General features: G+C 32.2%; 1 protein-coding gene across 1 annotated transcript; it reads right to left on the reverse strand.

The window, feature by feature from the left end:
• Positions 1-11171: 11171 nt before the first annotated feature.
• LOC127723709 (S-crystallin SL11-like) lies at positions 11172-19610 on the reverse strand. The gene is made up of 5 exons (XM_052230459.1): positions 19428-19610; positions 16010-16105; positions 14835-14950; positions 12231-12335; positions 11172-11563 (listed from the first exon to the last, which is right to left on the reverse strand). The coding sequence occupies exons 1-5, from the start codon at positions 19561-19563 to the stop codon at positions 11390-11392; spliced, it is 627 nt and encodes a 208-aa protein (XP_052086419.1). The 5' UTR covers positions 19564-19610; the 3' UTR covers positions 11172-11389.
• Positions 19611-20163: the final 553 nt, after the last annotated feature.

The following is a 20163-nucleotide window of genomic DNA, read 5'->3' on the forward strand; positions in this document are numbered from 1 at the left end:
AAACATTTAAGAAATAAGGAGACAGCGATTGCAACTCCTTCCAATTATTTTTTGTATTTTGAGCTAATTACTTTTTACTGAATATTAAATAATATCAATTACGATCAAATACCCCACCACTGGCATAATAATTTTTTCTAGTAGTTATTTTTTAAGTGAGATTGCCGCCCCTCCGCCTCTTTTAGTTTTTGTCTCCCGTGTCCCTCTTCTTGAAAGTTTTGGATCCCCCACTAACAGGCAAAATGATAAAGCATGGGTTATGTGTATGTGGAAGGAGGTGTAGATGGTTGAATGGGCTAAATGTATTACTAAATGACTTAATCACATTTTAGACTTTCATTATAAACTTAAACCAAACCGATGACTTATTAGAAATTCCAATATAGATAAGAAGATGTGGTATGAATGCCAATAAGACAACTCCCCATCCAAGTCACAATGTATAAAAAGTTATAAAACAATTAAAGGTCAAAGTATGGCATTCAACACGGAGCCTTGGTTCACACCGAACAGCAAGCTATAAAGGGCCCCAAATGACTAGTGTAAAGCAATTCAAACAGGAAAACCAATGGACTAATCTATATTTTCTCTAAATTTACAATTCATGACTCAATTAAATTTTATAGTTATTTTGTAGCTTTTGCTTATTTATTTACACCCAGGGCGCGTCTCCTTTATTTCCTAATGAAACAGTAAATGATTTATTTGTCGGTTGTAAATTTATGCACTATAAACAGGAAGGGCCATTTTCTCTTAATTTTGTTCGCAGGGCAGTTCTGAAAAGTTCTTTCAATTTTTACTTAAATTCACTGTATTGCACCTTCATGTGTGTACTTTGAGGTTTTAACAAAATTATGGCTTATTTCTAAACATATGACCAATACAAAAATGCACAGAGACCGCTCAAATCTTTTGAAAACTTAGAATATTTAGCGAAACAAATACGGAAAAGAAAGACAATCTTAATAAAATCCAACATTCTATTGGTCTGTGTTTATAATGATAATATATATAAAAATGTATTTCAAAATGATATATAGTGAAATAAATTCAGGCAGATTCACTGTATACCGCCATCTTGTATTGTACAATATCAGTACATTATCGGTCTAGTTCTTTGCCTAAATCTGCAAATTTTGAGACAGAGATAATTCTTATAGTAAAAGTTTTATACTGGAATGATAGTGAAATTTTCATTTTTTACCTGTAGCAAGAAACCAAGTTCGGTGACCTGATTTTTTCTTTTTGATTTTCTCAAAGTATATTATAAAACCTTTCTTCCTTTATTTTATTTCAAAATTCCATCTCAAAGATTTCTTTTTATTTACAAAAATGTGTTTTTTCACGAACAATCTAAACAAATTTGAGAGCAATTTTGCACGACTTGTAGCTTGAAAAAAAAGCACGGTGACCCATACTTTTTATTATATTTTTGTAAAACGCATAGTAAAATCTTTATATTTGCAAAGTATAAGAAAATTCTATCTGAGGAAATATATACCGATGATCCACCTTAAGTAAATGAACATATAATTTAGAAATACTAAGAATTGCTACACCGCGGGAATAGATTACCTTTGCTGTATCTTGCAAAAAATCCGAATTTTGGGTCCTCGATGTTCTTTAACTTCATACTTTATTTAGTCTTTTTAACTTTTTTGATTCGAGCGTCACTGTTGAGTCTTGTGCAGACGAAACGCGCGTCTGGGTTCCAAAATGTTAAGCCTGGTATCTATGGTGAGTTTATTTTTACATCTCACTTATGCTTATAATGCAACATTTACTGACATCATAATCATTACTGTATGAAATATGAGATGGACTCAAGATCTGAAAGGTTATAAAAAGAAGGTATGATATATGAAATTTCCTGATAAAATCTATTTCTTAACTCTTGGAATTCAGAACATTTGATAGTAAAGTGTAATTCTCTTTCTACTTTAGAGTTACAAAGAGGGCACACTCGGTTTTCTTAAATTTATTTTTCTATGCCTGCCGTTTTCAACTACTTATTATTAGTCTTGCAGAATTTGAAATATCGCATTCTGTAAATATTTAATTTCTAAAGTCTTTCATTTAAAATTTCTCCTTCAAATGCTTGTATGATCTTAATTTGTTTCTTTTTATTTGCAAGAATATGGTAGGACAAATTGTCTAAACCAGACAACTTAATCTTTCTTTCCAATATTTGCGCCGTATATGTTCACGTGTTTTATAATAAAAATTAGCCACTCAGTTATATACTAGTAGTACATATTCATTTTTTTAATAATTACATTACATGTATGTTTCATTATAATACTTTATTTTGATTGGCTAACATCAATCTCGCGTCATTCTCAAATTAACCTTCATTTCTAAATGAAATGTAATATTCATGATAGCACGAGCTTCCACAATAAAGTGCCCAGGTTAATAAAACCTAAACTTGATAGAAATCGTGTTTTCATGATCCTAGCAAAAAAAAAAATGTAATTATAAGTATTGAATGCTTCTTTTAGTAATTTTATAGGGTTGTAAAAGCGTTGACCGTGTGCACATTTTTAGAAAGAATGAAGCGCTTCCGCGCTTCATACAAAATGTACTTCGGTCAACGCTTTTATACCCCAATGAAATTACAAAAAGAAGCATTCAATTCTTAAGCAAAAAATCGGAACTATAAAAACCATTCTATGGTCGCATACAACCTAAAAGTTGACAGGCTAATTATCACTGTAGATGAACTATATATAAATTGACCCCGATATCTCGAAGTTTGAAAGTAAGAATTTCCGAAAGATGCAGACCGAATGATAATAATTCAAATCGGATGTATTTCTTATGTTACCTGATCATTTAAAAAGAGATTAAAGCTGAGTAAACATACTTGTTTGTATAACATGACATGTTTGTGGTCACCGGTAATTAACACCTTTGTGTATCGTTCAAACGGAACGTATGAGTGTTGAACATATTTCACCTGACATAACACGAATTTAAATGACCCAAGTCGCGATTAAATGAATCGTTAGAATTAAAATTCATTAATTACAATAAATAAAAGGATTGGCAATAAAAATAAACGTATAATAATTTAATATAAAGCAGACGACCTCATCAAACCGTTCAGAACTTGTTTCGTTCCACGAGTGATTTCATAATTTATAGTGACTGACCTTTGTAAATACGTGTATATACTATTGATTTTATTTGTGCATGATTTGTATCTGTACTTATATGTGTTCAATTATCACGAAGAACCAAACAATATGGAGCTTGAATAAACAATCATAAAGTGCCATATCGAAAAAAAATGTTCAAAGATTCTAGTTTACACAAATCTCATACCGTATTTCAAGCATTCCAAATTTATGACGACACACTCGACCTCGGACGAGTCGAACCTCGGATAAGTCGAATACTTTGGTCCGGTCCCTTCGACTTCTACACAACGAGGTTCGACTGTACTTAGACCACTAGGCCACAGAAGACTCTTTCTATAAATGATAACTTCTCAGTTTTTTCCATAAATGTTAACTTCTCAGTTTTTTCTATAAATGTTAACTTCTCAGTTTTTTCTATACATGTTAACTTCTCAGATTTGTCTATACATGTTAACTTCTCAGTACTTTCTATAAATGTAAACCTCTATGTTTTTTCTATAAATTTAATGTTAACTTCTCAGTTTTTTCTATAAATGTTAACTTCTCAATTTTTTCTATACATGTTAACTTCTCAGTTCTTTCTATAAATGTTAACTTCTCAGTTTTTTCTACTAATGTTAACTTCTCGGTTTTTCTATACATGTTAACTTCTCAGTTTTTCTATACATGTTAACTTCTCAGTTTTTTTCTATACATGTTAACCTCTCAGTTTTTTTCTATAAATGTTAACTTCTCAGTTTTTTCTATAAATGTTAACTTCTCAGTTTTTTCTGTACATAATAAAATTGAGAATGGAAATGGGGAATGTGTCAAAGAGACAACAATCCGACCAAAGAGTAGAAAACAGCGGAAGGCCACCAATGGTTCTTCAACACAGCGAGAAAATCCCGTACCCGGAGACGGGTTAACTTCTCAGTTTTTTCTATACATGTTAACTTCTCTGTTTTTTCTATGAGAATATAAATTTACAGCCTTCTACGTTTAAAGGCAGTGGGTGCATTTTCTATAAAACTGGCGGAACACGTTCATTTCCGATACATTAATACATGACATCACAATACATTTGAATTACTTGACTGTTCTATAACAAAATATTCTTTGAGATCGTCAAATAATGGAAACATAAGTTTGTTTAAATTTAACGAAGAAAACTTTTCATTTAACAGGCTTCATATAATGGAATTCTGTACCACTTAGTATAGAATTGTGGAAACTATTGATACTTTTAAAGAAAAATATACAGAATGTTTAATGTATAAATAAAAAATCATTGACACAAATAAACAAGAAAATGATTGAAATATTTATTGAATAAATTGTATATTATAAAAGTGTAAATTTGTACAATCTTGTAACTATGTTTATACTAGGATTGGCAGTTTTCCTACCTAAGGTCGGAGGTTCTCTCCGGGCACGCCGGCTTCTTCCACCAAAAAAACTGACTGCGCCACGAAATGGCACACTAGTGCTGATGTATGTTTATTTGTTTTAGATTAATTAAGGCATCAGGAAAGATTAACTTTATTGTTACTAACACATGCAACAGTGATTCTCTCTAAAAATGAAGTATTTACTTACTTAATTACGTTAATACTTTACCTAGCTACATATCTATAGAACTCGTCATTACAACACATGAAGATTACGTATTCAAAGTGAAATCCAGAAGTGAAACAATGTTTCAAAACGTTTACACTTTTTATAATATTATATAAATGTAAAAACTATAAAAAAAGAACCTGGAGGTTCTTAAGACCTTGTGTCGCTCACCTAGGCTTATGTGCATCTTCAACAGCAGACACTCTCAAACATTGTGGACTAGAGGGAGGGTTTGTCGCCAATAAACTAGTTTATCCCCGCCACATTTTGTATGTGCCTGTCACCAAGTCAGGAGCCTGTAATTCAGTGGTTGTCGTTTGTTGCTGTGTTACATATTTGTTTTTCGTTCATTATTTTGTACATAAATTAGGCCGTTAGTTTTTCTCGTTTGAATTGTTTTACATTTGTCATTTCGGGGCTTTTTATAGCTGACTATGCAGTATGGGCTTTGCTCATTGTTGAAGGCCGTACGGTGACCTATAGTTGTTAATTTCTGTGCCATTTGGTCTCTTGTGGAGAGTTGTCTCATTGGCAATCATATCACATCTTTTTTTTATAGAATAGAATTCGTGACACAATTTTTGTTGATCTTGTATTAATGATTATTTTTGCTATTTAAAGTGTCTATGTATCTATTACAGTTTCTTTTATATAGTTTTCAAGACAAAAGGCAAAAACACTAATTAGAAATGGATAAAAATTGTCATGAAAGAGCAATAATGAGTTGACTGACGATTTTGGCCATGAGACTTATTCGTAGATCTTGTCTTATTGATCAGTTTTGCTTATTTAAGTTTTTATCTAATATCTAATATAATATTTAATATATAAGGCATAGACACAAACAATTTTTAAATATCGTCATTAAAGGGCAGTTACCCCAATAAATCAGACGATTTCGGTTATGTTGACTTATTTGTAGATCTTATCTTGCTTATGATTTTTGCTTTTTTACATGTATACATCTATCTATGACAGTTTTCCACTAATAATGGGTAAACTCGTCATTTAATAGCGATAACTCCAATAAAGAGTCTGCAGACGACTTAGGACGTATTTGTAGACCTTGCCTTGTTGATAATTTTTGCTTATTTAGTTTTCTATCTATATATCTATTTACATTTCTGTAAGATAAAAGGAGGGAAAAACGAAAAAAAAAAAAACCCTGGTAAAAATCTTTATCAAAGAGTAATAACTCCAATAAGGAGTCCTCAACCGATTTCGACTATGTTGACGTATTTGTAAATCTTTTCTTGCTGATAATTTTTGTTATTTAAAATTTCTCTCATGAGTCATCATGTTATCATAAACAAAGAAAGAATGGGTGGATAGATGGATGGATAGTTGCTTAACGTTCTGTGGTAATTTGATTACTCATTTAGGACAAGCACATGGTGATGTGATAAAAAAACCTGCTTTGTACTAAGCCGATACGCAGAGCCGGTTATTTAACGTGCTAGCTCACAACATAACAGTCTACAAGAAGATGATACATTATTCTGACAGCCGACCAGTCTTTGTTATAATTATTCCTGAATGATGCATGCTTACAGGAGAATCAATGAATACCAATTTTCAAGTCTTTGGTTTGACCCGACCGGGGTTCGAACCCACGATTTCCCGCACTCGGGGCAAGCTAGATACCACGAGACTACTGAGGCGGTATACAAAGAAAGTAGTGATTCAAAAGAAGAGTGACAAGGTGAGTATATCGAAGGTATCAGTGTATATCTACATCCAGAGGGGACGCTTCGAACGCAAAAGTTGTATATATAGCAAATATACTGTTGATCGATTTGCAATGGAAAGCCATCACGCAGATAGTGTTGTACAAACGACAACATGGGTCTATCTTAGTACTAGTATTTACAAGTGGAATTAAAATGGGATATAAACAGTTTTTTTTTCGATTCACGGCTGCAGCCCCCATATGTAGCCCTTGAATCATTCCAGTGACGTAGCTTAAAAGGCGTGTGGACACAAGTTGGTCCAGTCGGTGATGGTGCGTGGTATATAGCTGTACATTTTGTATTAATTTTTTGTTGGCATCTGCAGAGGAAGTAATAAAGATATGATAAAGATCTAGCAGATATAGCAAATCAATTCTTTGCGTAATGTTAGTAACCTGTAAGATTTTTTCAAGTATTCTAATTAAGTCTAATCTTTTGTAAAAGTAAGATCTTTTTATATGAAAAGCTATTATTTTAATAAACAAATTGACTTAAGGGGTACAGAACACATAAGGGAGTAAACATTTTATAAAAATCTGCTGAACGTCTCAATCACATACTACGAGTAAAGATAAATAAAGTGATCACAATTAGTGTTTGTCAAACTGCTATGTATCCAATGAAATTTTTCCTATAAATTGTTTTTCAAATTTTTTGATATTTTCATATTTTTGTCAGCAGGTCAAAGGAAGTTTTTTGACAACATTTTATGAAAAATAAACGAGCCAAATCTATTTCAGTCAAAGTGCTGGGTGTGCCCTTAAAGGGGCATTAGCTGTCAAATTCCTATTCACCGATTTGACTCAAATTCTCATATATGATTTATAAATTGAGAAATGGTCGCCCCCTTTTCAGTAACTCAAGGAGGTTGTGTATGTAGATATATGTTTTTATCAATTGTCACCTGGTTAGAATGTACAAGGTAAAACTAGAATTTTACATGGCTAAGTGAACGACCTCAGCGTGAATCCAATAATTTTGTCGTGATAATTAAATGTACAAAGTCAGGCGGCACATGAAATCGTCTATTACTGCAACCAACAACAAAACAGTAGTCCGTGTTACAATCTTTTAATGTGTCATTGTTAATAAAGTTGTCTCGTCAGTATATATTTTGATTCAAATGATGCTCGTGTTGAACACGATTAATACATGCGTAACCAATCTTTAGCTAATGGGTTAAACCGAAGGCCACATGAATACGGATTCAATGAAGTCGAATTATTCACTTGCAAGTGAATAATTCATCAGCGATGTTTCTTAGCTTATTTTGACCAAATTGAACTAAACTGGCTGCTAAAAGGGAATTATTATTTCATTATAAAACTTTCATTAATGGTTGAACAAAAAACAATCCCACTTTAATTTTATTATATCTCGTAGCTAATGCCCCTTTAAACGCTATATGCATATAGTTATCATTTTCACCTCATTTTCTAAGACACCAGCTTGTTTTATCCGATTAGAAACAAGTGTCACATAGGTAAAAGGAATACAACTAGCGTAACGAGTGTGAAATAGTATAATTAAACCGGCAATAGTACGTTAATTTGAGCTGCGGGTTTATTGATATTAAAATTCACCGAGTCAGATGTCAGAATAGATAACAAAAGAAACTAAGCAAAATGACAATGATACATAAATTAACAAAGGACTACTAGCAGTTTCTGACATGCCAGCTACAGACCTCAATTAAACTGATTGAAATATTATGTCTTCATCAAATGAAAATCTAGCACAATCCCTACATATTTGCGTGTAAGAAACCAGTATATAAACTATAATTGCCTGTGATACATGATCAATGCAAATGAGAAAAATGTGTACCAGGAAAGTTTGAAATGTTTTTACTGTATCTTATTCACATAATCAAGGCGGGCGGAATGTGCACAATGTGTATGATTATGTACGAATTAACGTATTATTTGTAATGATCGAAAGGCAATATTATAAGAAAATAACGAATTCAAATTTGAATTTTCATCACAAGAGAAATAAAATAAAGGAGTTTTTTTTATGAAAGACCTGGTATATAGATATAGGAAGATGTGGTATGAGTGCCAATGAGACAACTCTCCATCCAAGTTACAATTTATAAAAGTAAACCATTATAGGTCAAGGTACGGCCTTCAACACGGAGCATTGGATCACACCGAACAGCAAGCTATAAAGGGCCCCAACAAATTTACTAGTGTAAAACCACTCAAACGGAAAAACCAACGGTCTAATCTATATAAAAACGAGAAACGAGAAACACGTATGAACTACATAAACAGACGACAACTACTGTAATCAGATTCCTGACTTAGGACAGGTGCAATCATTTGCATGGGGATTAAACGTTTTAATGGTACCAAACCTTCTCCTTTTTCTGAAACAATAGTATAACATCACAACATAGAAAAACATACTATATTTACTTTTCTACATTGGCTAGAGGTATAGGGGGAGGGTTGAGATCTCATAAACATGTTTAACCCCGCCGCATTTTTGCGCCTGTCCCAAGTCAGGAGCCTCTAGCCTTTGTTAGTCTTGTATTATTTTTAATTTTAGTTTCTTGTGTACAATTTGGAGTTTAGTATGGCGTTCATTATCACTGAACTAGTATATATATTTGTTTAGGGGCCAGCTGAAGGACGCCTCCGGGTGCGGGAATTTCTCGCTGCATTGAAGACCTGTTGGTGGCCTTCTGCTGTTGTCTGTTCTGTGGTAGGGTTGTTGTCTCTTTGACACATTCCCCATTTCCATTCTCAATTTTATAAAATATCAATTGGAAGGCTTAACTCAATCAAAAAACGTAAATTAACACACAATGAACGAATAAATTTGACCTGTGACACCTGAATGCAAATACACAGTTAATAAAAAATTACAAGGGATAAATAATTAAAGTCAAAAGTAAATAAACAGGTTTAAACAAAGTTAAAGTATGATATCACTGTGAAATGTCAATTAATTTTAAGAAATTCATCACTTTTGAAGAAACCTGCGTTATATTAACTATCTTTAGTCTTACGTTTGCTATGTTGTGTCTTGTGTACTATTAATTGTCTGTTTATCATTTTCCGTTTAGGAATACCAAGACATTTCTTTCATATCAATTAAACTAATCTAACACTTGGTACATATGGGTAGAATATCAAAAATAAAACTATACAATTAGTGCTAAATAAAACTTCCTGTACAGGTCCAAGAACAACATCTAAGGAAAAATGAAAAAAATTTTGATGTTCATAGTATGAAGAAGTGAAAATTTGTAGTAAAACGAGATAATCAAAGCTGGTATATAGACAAGATCCATGTTAACATTAAATAACAAAAAAGCATTACAAATAGTATCAACAGGGCAAATTAAAAAGAAAGTACGATTTAGAGTACTCGCAGTTACTGACAGCTAGTTAAAAGCCAAAACAATTAATAATAAAAAGCATGCATCAGATACTAAAATCAACTAAAATACATCCCAGGGATTTAGTATTTTAACGTCATGAACAGTCAAAGAAGACATGACTTGTGCAATGCAAAAAATAAATGTATCGACAGGTAGTAGGATAGTTAAGAGTGACTTTTTTATAGATAAAAATGAACGTGTGTGTGTCTCTATACATCCCGTTTGAAAAGAAAATACAAATTTAGTTATGTTTTAATTTGTTAATGACAAAATCGATAATAGTGCCAATGTAAACTATATCCAGAGATCTAATTACAACATTTGTACGATAACCCTTACTAATAAGTTTGTTTAAAGGTGCGATGAGTTTACACGGATCACATAATGATTTCCGCGCTTTAAGTACAATATTACCATAACATTTAGGATGTGAAATACCATTTTTAATTTTAAGTTTTCTACAGGTACAGCCAAATTTACTAATCAAATCTTTGTATCTATGAAAGAATTTATGTACATATTTGATTTATACGCTGAATTTATTTAGGACTAACTAGTGATTTAAAATTCCCGGGCTTGTATTTCCTATCATGATTTCCTTGATAGAGGATTGCTGCTCACAGGGAAGCTATTAAACCAAGAGTTCCAAATGGTGAAGTTGAAATCATCCCTTCGTAAATTTTACGGACGCCATCACGAGTTGGTTGAGAAGCAGGATTTGCTTACCCTTCCGGAGCATCTGAGATCACCCCAGTTTTTGTTGGGGTTCGTGTTGCTTAGTCTTTAGTTTTCTATGTTGTGTCATCTGTACTATTATTTGTTTGTTTGTCTTTTTATTTTTGGCCATAGCGTTGTCAGTTTGTTTTCGATCTATGAGTTTGACTGTCCCTCTGGTAACTTTCGTCCCTCTTTTAAAAGATAAGAGAAGTGTGAAGCGATCGACGAAGTATTATGAAGGGTTGGATGTATAGGTCGGCGTTGATGCCATGTAGCTCTTTTCTTCAGTTTTTATACTTATTATTTTTCTATGCATTATATTTTTACCCTTTTTTCTGCACGTTTTGCCCATTATTCTCTATTCTGTAAAGCTAATCTAGACCCTCATATTAGTGCATTAACAAAAACGCCTTTAAACTAGCATGTCTTATTTGTGTGTAAACACTAAGTCTTGCTCAATTAATTTTGCTTTTTAACATTTTCTATCCGAGCGTCAATTATGAGTGTTTTGTAGACGTAACGCGTCTAGTGTACAAAGCTTTAAGCCTGGGATCTCTGAAGAGTTTTTGTTCACTATTATAAATTATGATATTAAAGCTTCATCATATTTTAATTCAGTAAATTGCAATTTGTAAAACAGATTCAGTAAATAGATATGATAAATATAAAAAAATAAGTAGAACAAACATGTACTGTTGTATACAATGTAAATAATATTAAAGATTTGTTCTCATATCTATGTTTAATGATGCTGAACCATGTAAATGTTTAAATAAATAAATAAAATAAAGATGAGTGTGTTCGTTGATTTACAAATCCGATGCCGGTCGCCTCTCTAAATATTTCTGTACATTAGCATTTGTTTTCACACTTTCGTAAAACTTTTTGACTTCAGCAAAGTCTTTGTACACACCTTCGCCCATTTTTGGGTTAGATGTTAGTCTATCAATCATGTCAAAAGCAGCCATATCCGCAACTGTCAACTACAAATGATAGAAACGAGAGAATTACATCATGTGCTTACTTTTTCCCTTTTTGTTAACGATTTCATAAAAGTTTTCCGAAAGAATGGTGTTACTATAGGAAAGGTTTCAACTTTTAAGAAAGAATGGTACTACTATACCAAATGCTTCAACTTTTCCAAAATAACGGTGTTACTTTACCAAAAGCTTCAACTTTTCCGAAAGAATTGTGTGAATGTGCCGAAGACTTCAAGACAAGCATTTGGCTAACATGGTAAAAATTACGCAAATGATCTACTGGTAACATTTGAACGGATTTCAGCCGATAAAGTATTTTAAATGACAAGGCTTTCAAGGAAGACGCCAATTTGACTTAAAATTAACCACGTGGTCAAGAAACTTACTTGTGGAAGTACTATTCTTACAACAATTACAACCTATAAACTTTAGCTTCGACCAAACTGCACTTTACATAATCAAAAACGAATTGTCAGCAGTCCATTGATTTGGAATCTCAATATCATTAAAACTGTCTTCATATTTAGTTCCTATTGGCTCAAACGTCATGATTTCTTTCATTCTCTATCTAATTTAAAAAAAAGTATATGTACTTCTGTCGTCTGAGTGTATAACTTTTCAGAGGATTGACAATTTCCAAATTATATTGCCTTTTTTGTATGTTTGTTACCTTAGATCCTACGAGACATTTTCCACCATTTTCTTTCAGTAACTTGCACAAATATGTGAAAAATTGGGGTAAAACATCTGTACTAAACTTTTTACCCAGTTCTTCCTAAAATAGAGAAAATAAAAAAAATGAAGTTCTTTTTCCAATTTTGAAATTATTGAGAAATAAATAAATCAAGTGAAAGTGCAAGAAAGTCTGTAAACAGTATGGGGTTTTCTCATTGTTGAAGCCGTATTGTGACCTATTATTGCTTATATCCACGCCATTTTAACGAACTCTTTTGAATAGTTGTCTCATTGGCAATCATACCACATCTCCTTATTTTCTTAAAAACTAGACAAAATATACTAGTAGTCTCACGATTGTTATTTTCTGTGATATTTTTGACTTTTAGAACGTAATTGAGATTCTCGTAGATAAATCGGTCCTGATGCTCTATATTGTTTAGATGTTCGTAGGTTAATCGATCTTAATGCCCTATATTTGTATGATTTACGTACTTGGTAAATCGGTCCTGATGCTCTATATTGTTTAGATGTTCGTAGGTTAATCGATCTTAATGCCCTTTATTTGTAAGATTTACGTACTTGGTAAATCAGTCTTGATGCTCTATATCAGTGAGAATTTCGTAGGTAAATTGGTTTTCATGCTCAATATATTTTCGTAAAGTAAATATGATGCTGAATATAATGGAGATTCACGTAGATACATTCATTCCTTGATACTTTATACAGGGTGTTAAATTAAGGCGCGAATACAAGATGGGGAATACACCAGTCAATTAAGCAGTATACTAGTATTCTATTGTAAGCTACTAGTATTTCTATCTTGCAATATCGTCCATCCAGGGGTTCAAATTAACATTTGGTATTGAAAGATCCAGGACCTTTGACACTCCAAACTGAAAGGTCCACAACCTAAATCCCAGGTCCTACTTTTACAGGAAAAATTTCATAACGCAATAAGATACAAAATTAATGAACTTCTGGAGTGAGGTTAGTTTGTTTCATCATATTTGAACTGCATGTGAATAGTTCATAGTCACTGAAGGGTTTCCCTTTTTTGCAATACTGTATGCAGTGCTGAAAAGAACCTTATATCTATTTTACTGATCAGGCTTACATTCTGCTTGAGAATACATTGTCCAAGTTAAGTGTCTGACAATTAATCTTTAGTCATAATTAGACTTAAAATTTGGGTCATTTTCATGGATCCACTGCTTTAAACAAGATAAATGCTGGGGTGTCACTTCGTATATTTTTATTGGGTCTATTTTAAGATTTTGTGTTCCCCTTACAAGTGCACTTTCTTTTTCTGAATGGCAGGGGAACTTCTGGCAGTATGTGCATGACATTAGACCAGTTGATTCATCAAAATATAGCCACGGTCGATAGATTTTCCTGTGGGGCTTAAATGTCTGTTCCCGTTTTTCACGATCGCATTTTTGGTCTTTAGTGAGATCTTCATTTGATTTCTTTTTGAAGGCGTTGAAGACACAGGCACTTGTTTCTATCCATGGGAAGGTTGAATATCCTTCTATATTTATGGATAGTCGACCTTCCCATGGAGAGAAACAAGTGCCTGTGGTTGAAGACCGTTCATAATCTTCAGGCTTTCTCTTGGAAGACGTGACACCAAAGTGAAACGGACTCATTTTGTTAAAAAATGTCTAAATGATTAAATGATTTGTCACGTGACTTCTTGCAACTATTTATAACATTGTGTTTCCAAGAAAAACAAGGTTAACAATAACTTTCATCACTCGTCGGCAAGGTCAGGGATGAAACATTTTTTTATCTCAATTTCAATAATAATATGGCTTAAAAATGACAATACAGATGGTTAAAAAGGTCAGCAAAGACCATTTTTATTTCCTTTAAGATCGAAGGTCCGTCGGGCGTAGTTAGTAACCAAAACGAAAGTCCGATTGCAACAGTGGAAGGTCACGGACCTCGGACCACCGCTAATTTGAACCCCTGCGGCATCATACCGTTCCACCCTTTTTATTTTTTTTTTACCGATTGAATATTGTAATTCCCTTATTTATTCGAAATATCATTGGTTCGTTTTTATTATAATGTCATTACGCCCAGAGTTTTATGCTCATCTAAGAAACAACATGCCATTTTTCGAATATTATTATATTAATATGCAGTTTTAGCCCCACCCCTGAACTTGTTTGTCATATTGGAGTCTTTACCTTATATTTAACCATGTAAGACAGGTTCATGATATAAATTTTAATCTTATTGATTGTTTGATTGTTAGTATTTAACGCCACCTTCAGCATTATTGGCTATATTGTGGCGGTCAGTTTTGATTGGTGTAGAGAGCCGGAGTGCCTTGTGAGAACCACGGACCTTCGGTCGGAAACTTACAATCCTAGTCAATCAAGATTGAAGTCGAACACACCTACTACGTGCGGGGATCGAACTCATAACCTCAGTAATATAGAAGATGAAGTACTTTGACCATTCGGCCGCCCGAGACCCCACATTTAATCTTACATTAAATTTGTTAATTGTTTATTTGTAACATGTGCAATGTTCTTGTATGTATGTATTTCTTTTGTTATTGTTTCTAATTTTGATTATAAATACGAACCTTTTTAGCTTCATCCTTTTCTAAATATTGTTTAATCACAGCACTGAACAGGTCGAATACAGTTTCAATGATGATGTCACACTTTGTATTTTCCATATTATTTGAACCATACAATCCTGTTAAATTTTTTAAATTGTTATGTAGAATATGTGAGGGTCGTGTGGGGGGTCTTTATTTCTACATTCTTTAAGTTTTAACCATGTTACTCTATTCTTTATTGTTTTAATCTGAAATCTGGTAGACAATAAAGGTTTTCCATTTTTAATTGTGTTTGATAAATTCACTATAAATCAGCATCTTCGATTGATTGGTTGATTGATAGTTGGTATTTCCACTGCTTTTAGTACTGTTGGCTATACCGAGGAAGCCAGGAAGGAGGAAGCCGAAGTGCCTGAAGAGAACCACCGACCTTCGGCAGTAAAAATGACTGTCTTAGACAATACAACATGTTAAAATTAGAATCGGACTCAAAACTCCAGTGTTGACAGGCTAGTGATACAGAAGATGAACGACTAAGGGCCAAAGGCCTAAGTCTTTTTGAAGATAGTTTATCTCGCTGGAGAATGTAATAAGAAAGAGATGTAAAAAGATTTATTAACATTATTGGCCTTCCCTGTTTTTTTCACTGCTTACTTTATGGATTGTTGGAGGCCGTGCGTTGACCTGCAATTGTTCATGTACTTGTGATGTAGTCTTCATGGGTATAGTTGACTCATTTGAAATCATACCACATCTCTTCATTTTTATACTAATTCTAATTTTATAACCCACAGTCGCTATAAATGGGATTAAGCTATTGAGACAGCACATTTTTTTTATTCTATTTTCACTAAATGCGTTATTTGTATTTTAGAATTTGGCTTAAGGTACACACAGATAAACTGTTGGTATAATGTATTGTACATTTTAGTAAACAATTTTTGAGATAAAACAGATGTGAAATGTGTTTATTGGAAGTTGGCTTAACCTCAGTAACACACCCAAAAGAGCTATCAAAATAAAATATACAGCAAGCACTAATAAATTATATATTAAACGTTATGTTATAGATGTACTCGTTTTTTTCAATACAAGATTTTAACGCAGAAAAAAAACCAACAACAACAAACCATAGTGAATTTTGTTATCGATTAGCAATTTCCGAATTAGGCTTTCAGACTTAATATAAAACTTACCAAATTCACGAGCAAGGTGCCGGATAATGGCACCCGTCTGGTTTATCATTGTGTTATCATCTACAGTTAATATAGGCATCTGACCATATGGTGTTTCTGAAAAAGATCACGAACGCAAGGTTTTCACTATTTTTTTATTCAATTGTGTTGCAATTAGCTACACTTGTGTTCTTTATTTATATTTCCTCGAGAATGTTAGCTCGATAAGATTTTTCTTTTTGATTTTCTTTTCTGAACCACGATATTTTGATTAATGGAGAAGGATATGCAGCTTTCAAATAATAGGAAGACAATTCATAGTTTGAACCACACCAACAAACGACAACCACTGAAAAACAGACTCTTGACTTTGGACAGGCGCATAAAAATGCAGCAGATTTAAACGTTTTAACAGGCGCAAACCTTCACCCTAACCTGAAACAGTGGTATTACATTACAACATAAAAAGTCACACAATAAAATATCAATTGAAATGGCTCTACTGGATTAAAAAGAAGTAAATATACACTGAACGAATAAGTTTGATCTATGACACAATATAAATAAAGAAAAATGTTTCAATGTCAAAGACACCTTTAACCTAGGACAAAACGGCGTTAATTTTAAATATAAATTTTGTTGTTAGGAGTACAGAAACATTTTTTACAAAATAAATTTGTTATTCATAGTACGAGTACAGAAGTGAAAATATTTAGTCATACTAAACACTTATCAAAGGTGATATAACACAAAATAAGTAAACATTGAATAACAGAAATGAATTACAAATTGTATCAACAGGTCAAATTAACACGAAAGTACGATTTGAGGGTACTCGCAGTTACTGAAAGCTAGTTAAAAGTCAAAAACAATTAATAATAAAAAAATCATGCAATGTTCATTTATAAATAAGTTAACTTTGCCTTATGTTTTAATTTCTGGCATTGGATAACTATGTATAGAATCGTGATTTGCGAGTTCGTATTTAAATCCGTGTATAAGAATGCAACTCGAATAATTTTTACCGTCAAAGTTAAAGTTTGAAAACGAGGACATGTTTAGTGATTGGGGGATAATATGTAAAGATAGTATATGGAATAATGGACAACTAATAGCAAATAAGGAAAAATAAAAAGAAACGGTTCTTCAAATTAAAAAAAAAGAAAAAGAAAAAGAAAGACTTCTTTTTTCCAGACCCTCCTGAATCAGTTAAACATCGGTTATATAATGTAGTATATTAATGAATACCGTATTGAATTATAAATGGACCATTAATTATTGCACTTCGTTCATAAATGATAATTATTCTATAGAATATCGCATGTCTGTCTACGTTAACGCTTGACTTAGCATAGAATAAAAATAATTACGTAAACAATGGAAATCTTAAAACCACCATTTTAAACCACCAATCATTGGCAGACAAAAGAAAGATTAAAGCTATTAAAGACAGAGTAACCACCACTTATTTACATGTATTAAAAAAAAAAGAAGACAGTATTGCTTAAGAATCTGCACATAAACATAAATTTTTCAAACATGTAACGCACCTGCTTTGGTCTAGAAATTCCTGAAATGATGACATATATTATACATAACAAACAAAATTTGCAAAATAATCACATTTGTTTGCCAATATCATAGACAGCTAATAAACAGCGATTGTTTTTTGTTTAGATATTTGTTTTCGTCTTAGCATGGAGAGTTGTCTCATTGGTACTCATACCACATCTTCTTATATCTATTAGCAAACAAGCTATGTAAAGATTACAAAAACAAAATCAAGGTTTTATAAACCCCTTCTAATTCTGAAAGGTGCGATACACTAAAAGAGATTTGGACATTTAAAGTGTCGGGAAAAGACATTTAAAAATATATATTGATTCCATGTAGAACAGGTTTAAGAATGTATAATCGATAATTCATTAGATATGATAGATACCTTAATACACAAATCTTTATCATGTACCTATAGTCACGCACTAAAAAAAAAAATTAAAATCCTTGATATAACCACCTTTTTACCGCAGGAAATTGCGAATACTAGGTGAAATAGCTGTTTAAGAATGTGCAAGTAGTAAAGATAACCCTGCCTTATAAATTTTTGCACGTTAAAGAAATAACTAGTCACAGTTTAGTAATGATAACCTCTAAAACACAAAACAAGGAAAACAAGGAATATTATCCTCATATTTGGTTCAGTATAATACAATGTGATACAATCATGTCTTTCACCAAACGTTGTTATCAAAATTTATTATTAAACAATTATGAAATCATGTTTTCCTACATCGATCCTAGTGAAAATAGCCTTTTTCGATTAAATTTTTTTTTTAAAAATTGTGGATTTAAGGGATGGGTAGTTTTTCTTCTTGACAAACGGATTTATTCGTCTTTCAATAAGATACAGGAACAAGATACTATTTTTTAACCTCAATGTTATATATATATATATATATATATATATATATCATTTTCCTTAATATCAATGAATGCCACATAATTGTTTTCGGTTTGCTTCCTTTCTGAAATAATAATTTCTATCAACATTTTAGAATTAAACAATTCAATAATAAATAAAAACAAATTATCCTAGCCCCTTCTCCATGAAAATAATAATAATAATAAAAAAAAAAAAAAAAATGGTCTCGTCCCAAGGTATTTTGAATGCATATTTAAAGATATTCAATTTCAAAGACACACCATTAATAGAAGTTGTACTAACATGAACTGGTTTATATATAATGAAATACAATTCATCTTATCTTACTTGAGGGATGACACGGGTGTCATTTTCCAAATTTAGCTTTTTTGTAATTTTTTCCCACTTTTTTACCTTCTTTTAAATGACCCCACTCTGTTACTCCCTATATCCCACATCCAACCTTTTGGACCCCTAAATATCCCAAATCACCAAAAGCAGTGATATTGTTGTCTTTTTTCAAAACTACCTCTACCGTTTTTTATTGGGAAAAATGCATATTTTTTATTGAAATTGGGAAATTTGTATATTTTATTCTAAACACATTTCCGATTTTTTGCCGACCTTTGCAGTCTTTTTTGCACTTTTTTTTCATGTCTATTTTGGTTGTCAGACATTTTCAACCTGAAAGGTACTTTTCTAAGAGGGGAAAGAAACAGAAGCAATGATGGTACTTAATGCATTGAAAACCACATGTGTTACAAACACCATGATGCTGATCAGAAAACCGGATCTCAAAAGTGCTTTCTAATATCAAAATAATAACATGAATACGATATTTACAATCATTACTACCAATGCCATCACTGTTTGGGGAAAATGTAAAACTTTTTGGGAGGAATTTTAAGCCATTTTTTTTAGTAATTTGGAATTTTCTTTAGGGGAAAAAGCCGAATTTCGGCTGTAATTTGAGGCAAATAATATCACTGAAAAGCATGTCATTCCTTCCCATCTTACTTAGTTTGAAAGCTGTCCATTTATCGCCACTCAGTCTCTCGTCCTCAAACTCTTTTCCAGCCAAAGCAAACACAAGTCGAGGCAGTTCTCCTCTTCCTTTAATGTCGAAGTAAGATATTTTGAATTTAGCAGGCATTTTGACTTTATGTTGATATCTTAAATTAATTGCCAATGAAAATATAAATAGCATGTATTAACTACAAAAGCTATTTATATTATACATCTAAACTATGTCCTAAATAATGCCTTTAATCCATGTTCTATATATTGACTCTATCGATATATATCTTATAATACGATCTAGATATTTACACTATTTTCAATTACTCTTAGTCTTTCAGAATTTGAAATATTGATCTGTCAATATCTAATTTTAAAAGTCTGTCATCTACATTTCTCTTTTAAATACTTGTATGCGGTAGCATATATTGTCTAAATTGCTTGTGCTATGTTTACAAATATTCTTTGAGATCGTCAAATAATGGATTTTTTTTTGTTTGGAGACCCCATTCAAGATTTACGAACAAAACTTTTCTTTAAACAGACATCATATTATCGAATTATTCATACCTCGTAATAAATTGTGGAAACTATTAATACTTTTAAACCCAGAAGGAAAACAATGTTTCAACAGCTTACAATTTTTTAATCTGATGTAAATGTATAAACTAATAATAAACATATAAGCAGAATGTGTCTGAGGACACGAATGCCTCCGCTCAAGCTTTGCAATTTT

This window comes from Mytilus californianus, unplaced genomic scaffold (assembly GCF_021869535.1).
Source record: "Mytilus californianus isolate M0D057914Y unplaced genomic scaffold, xbMytCali1.0.p SCAF_13, whole genome shotgun sequence".
Classification (NCBI taxonomy): domain Eukaryota; kingdom Metazoa; phylum Mollusca; class Bivalvia; order Mytilida; family Mytilidae; genus Mytilus; species Mytilus californianus.

Bases quoted from the DNA above. Each gene is read 5' to 3' on its own strand.
- LOC127723709 (XM_052230459.1), bottom strand. From the start codon at position 19,563: ATGCCTGCTAAATTCAAAATATCTTACTTCGACATTAAAGGAAGAGGA. The intron at 14,951-16,009 runs GTAAGTTTTATA...AAAATTTAACAG, and splicing joins GCACCTTGCTCGTGAATTTG to GATTGTATGGTTCAAATAAT. The intron at 11,564-12,230 runs GTAACAAACATA...TATCATTTGTAG, and splicing joins AATGTCTCGTAGGATCTAAG to TTGACAGTTGCGGATATGGC.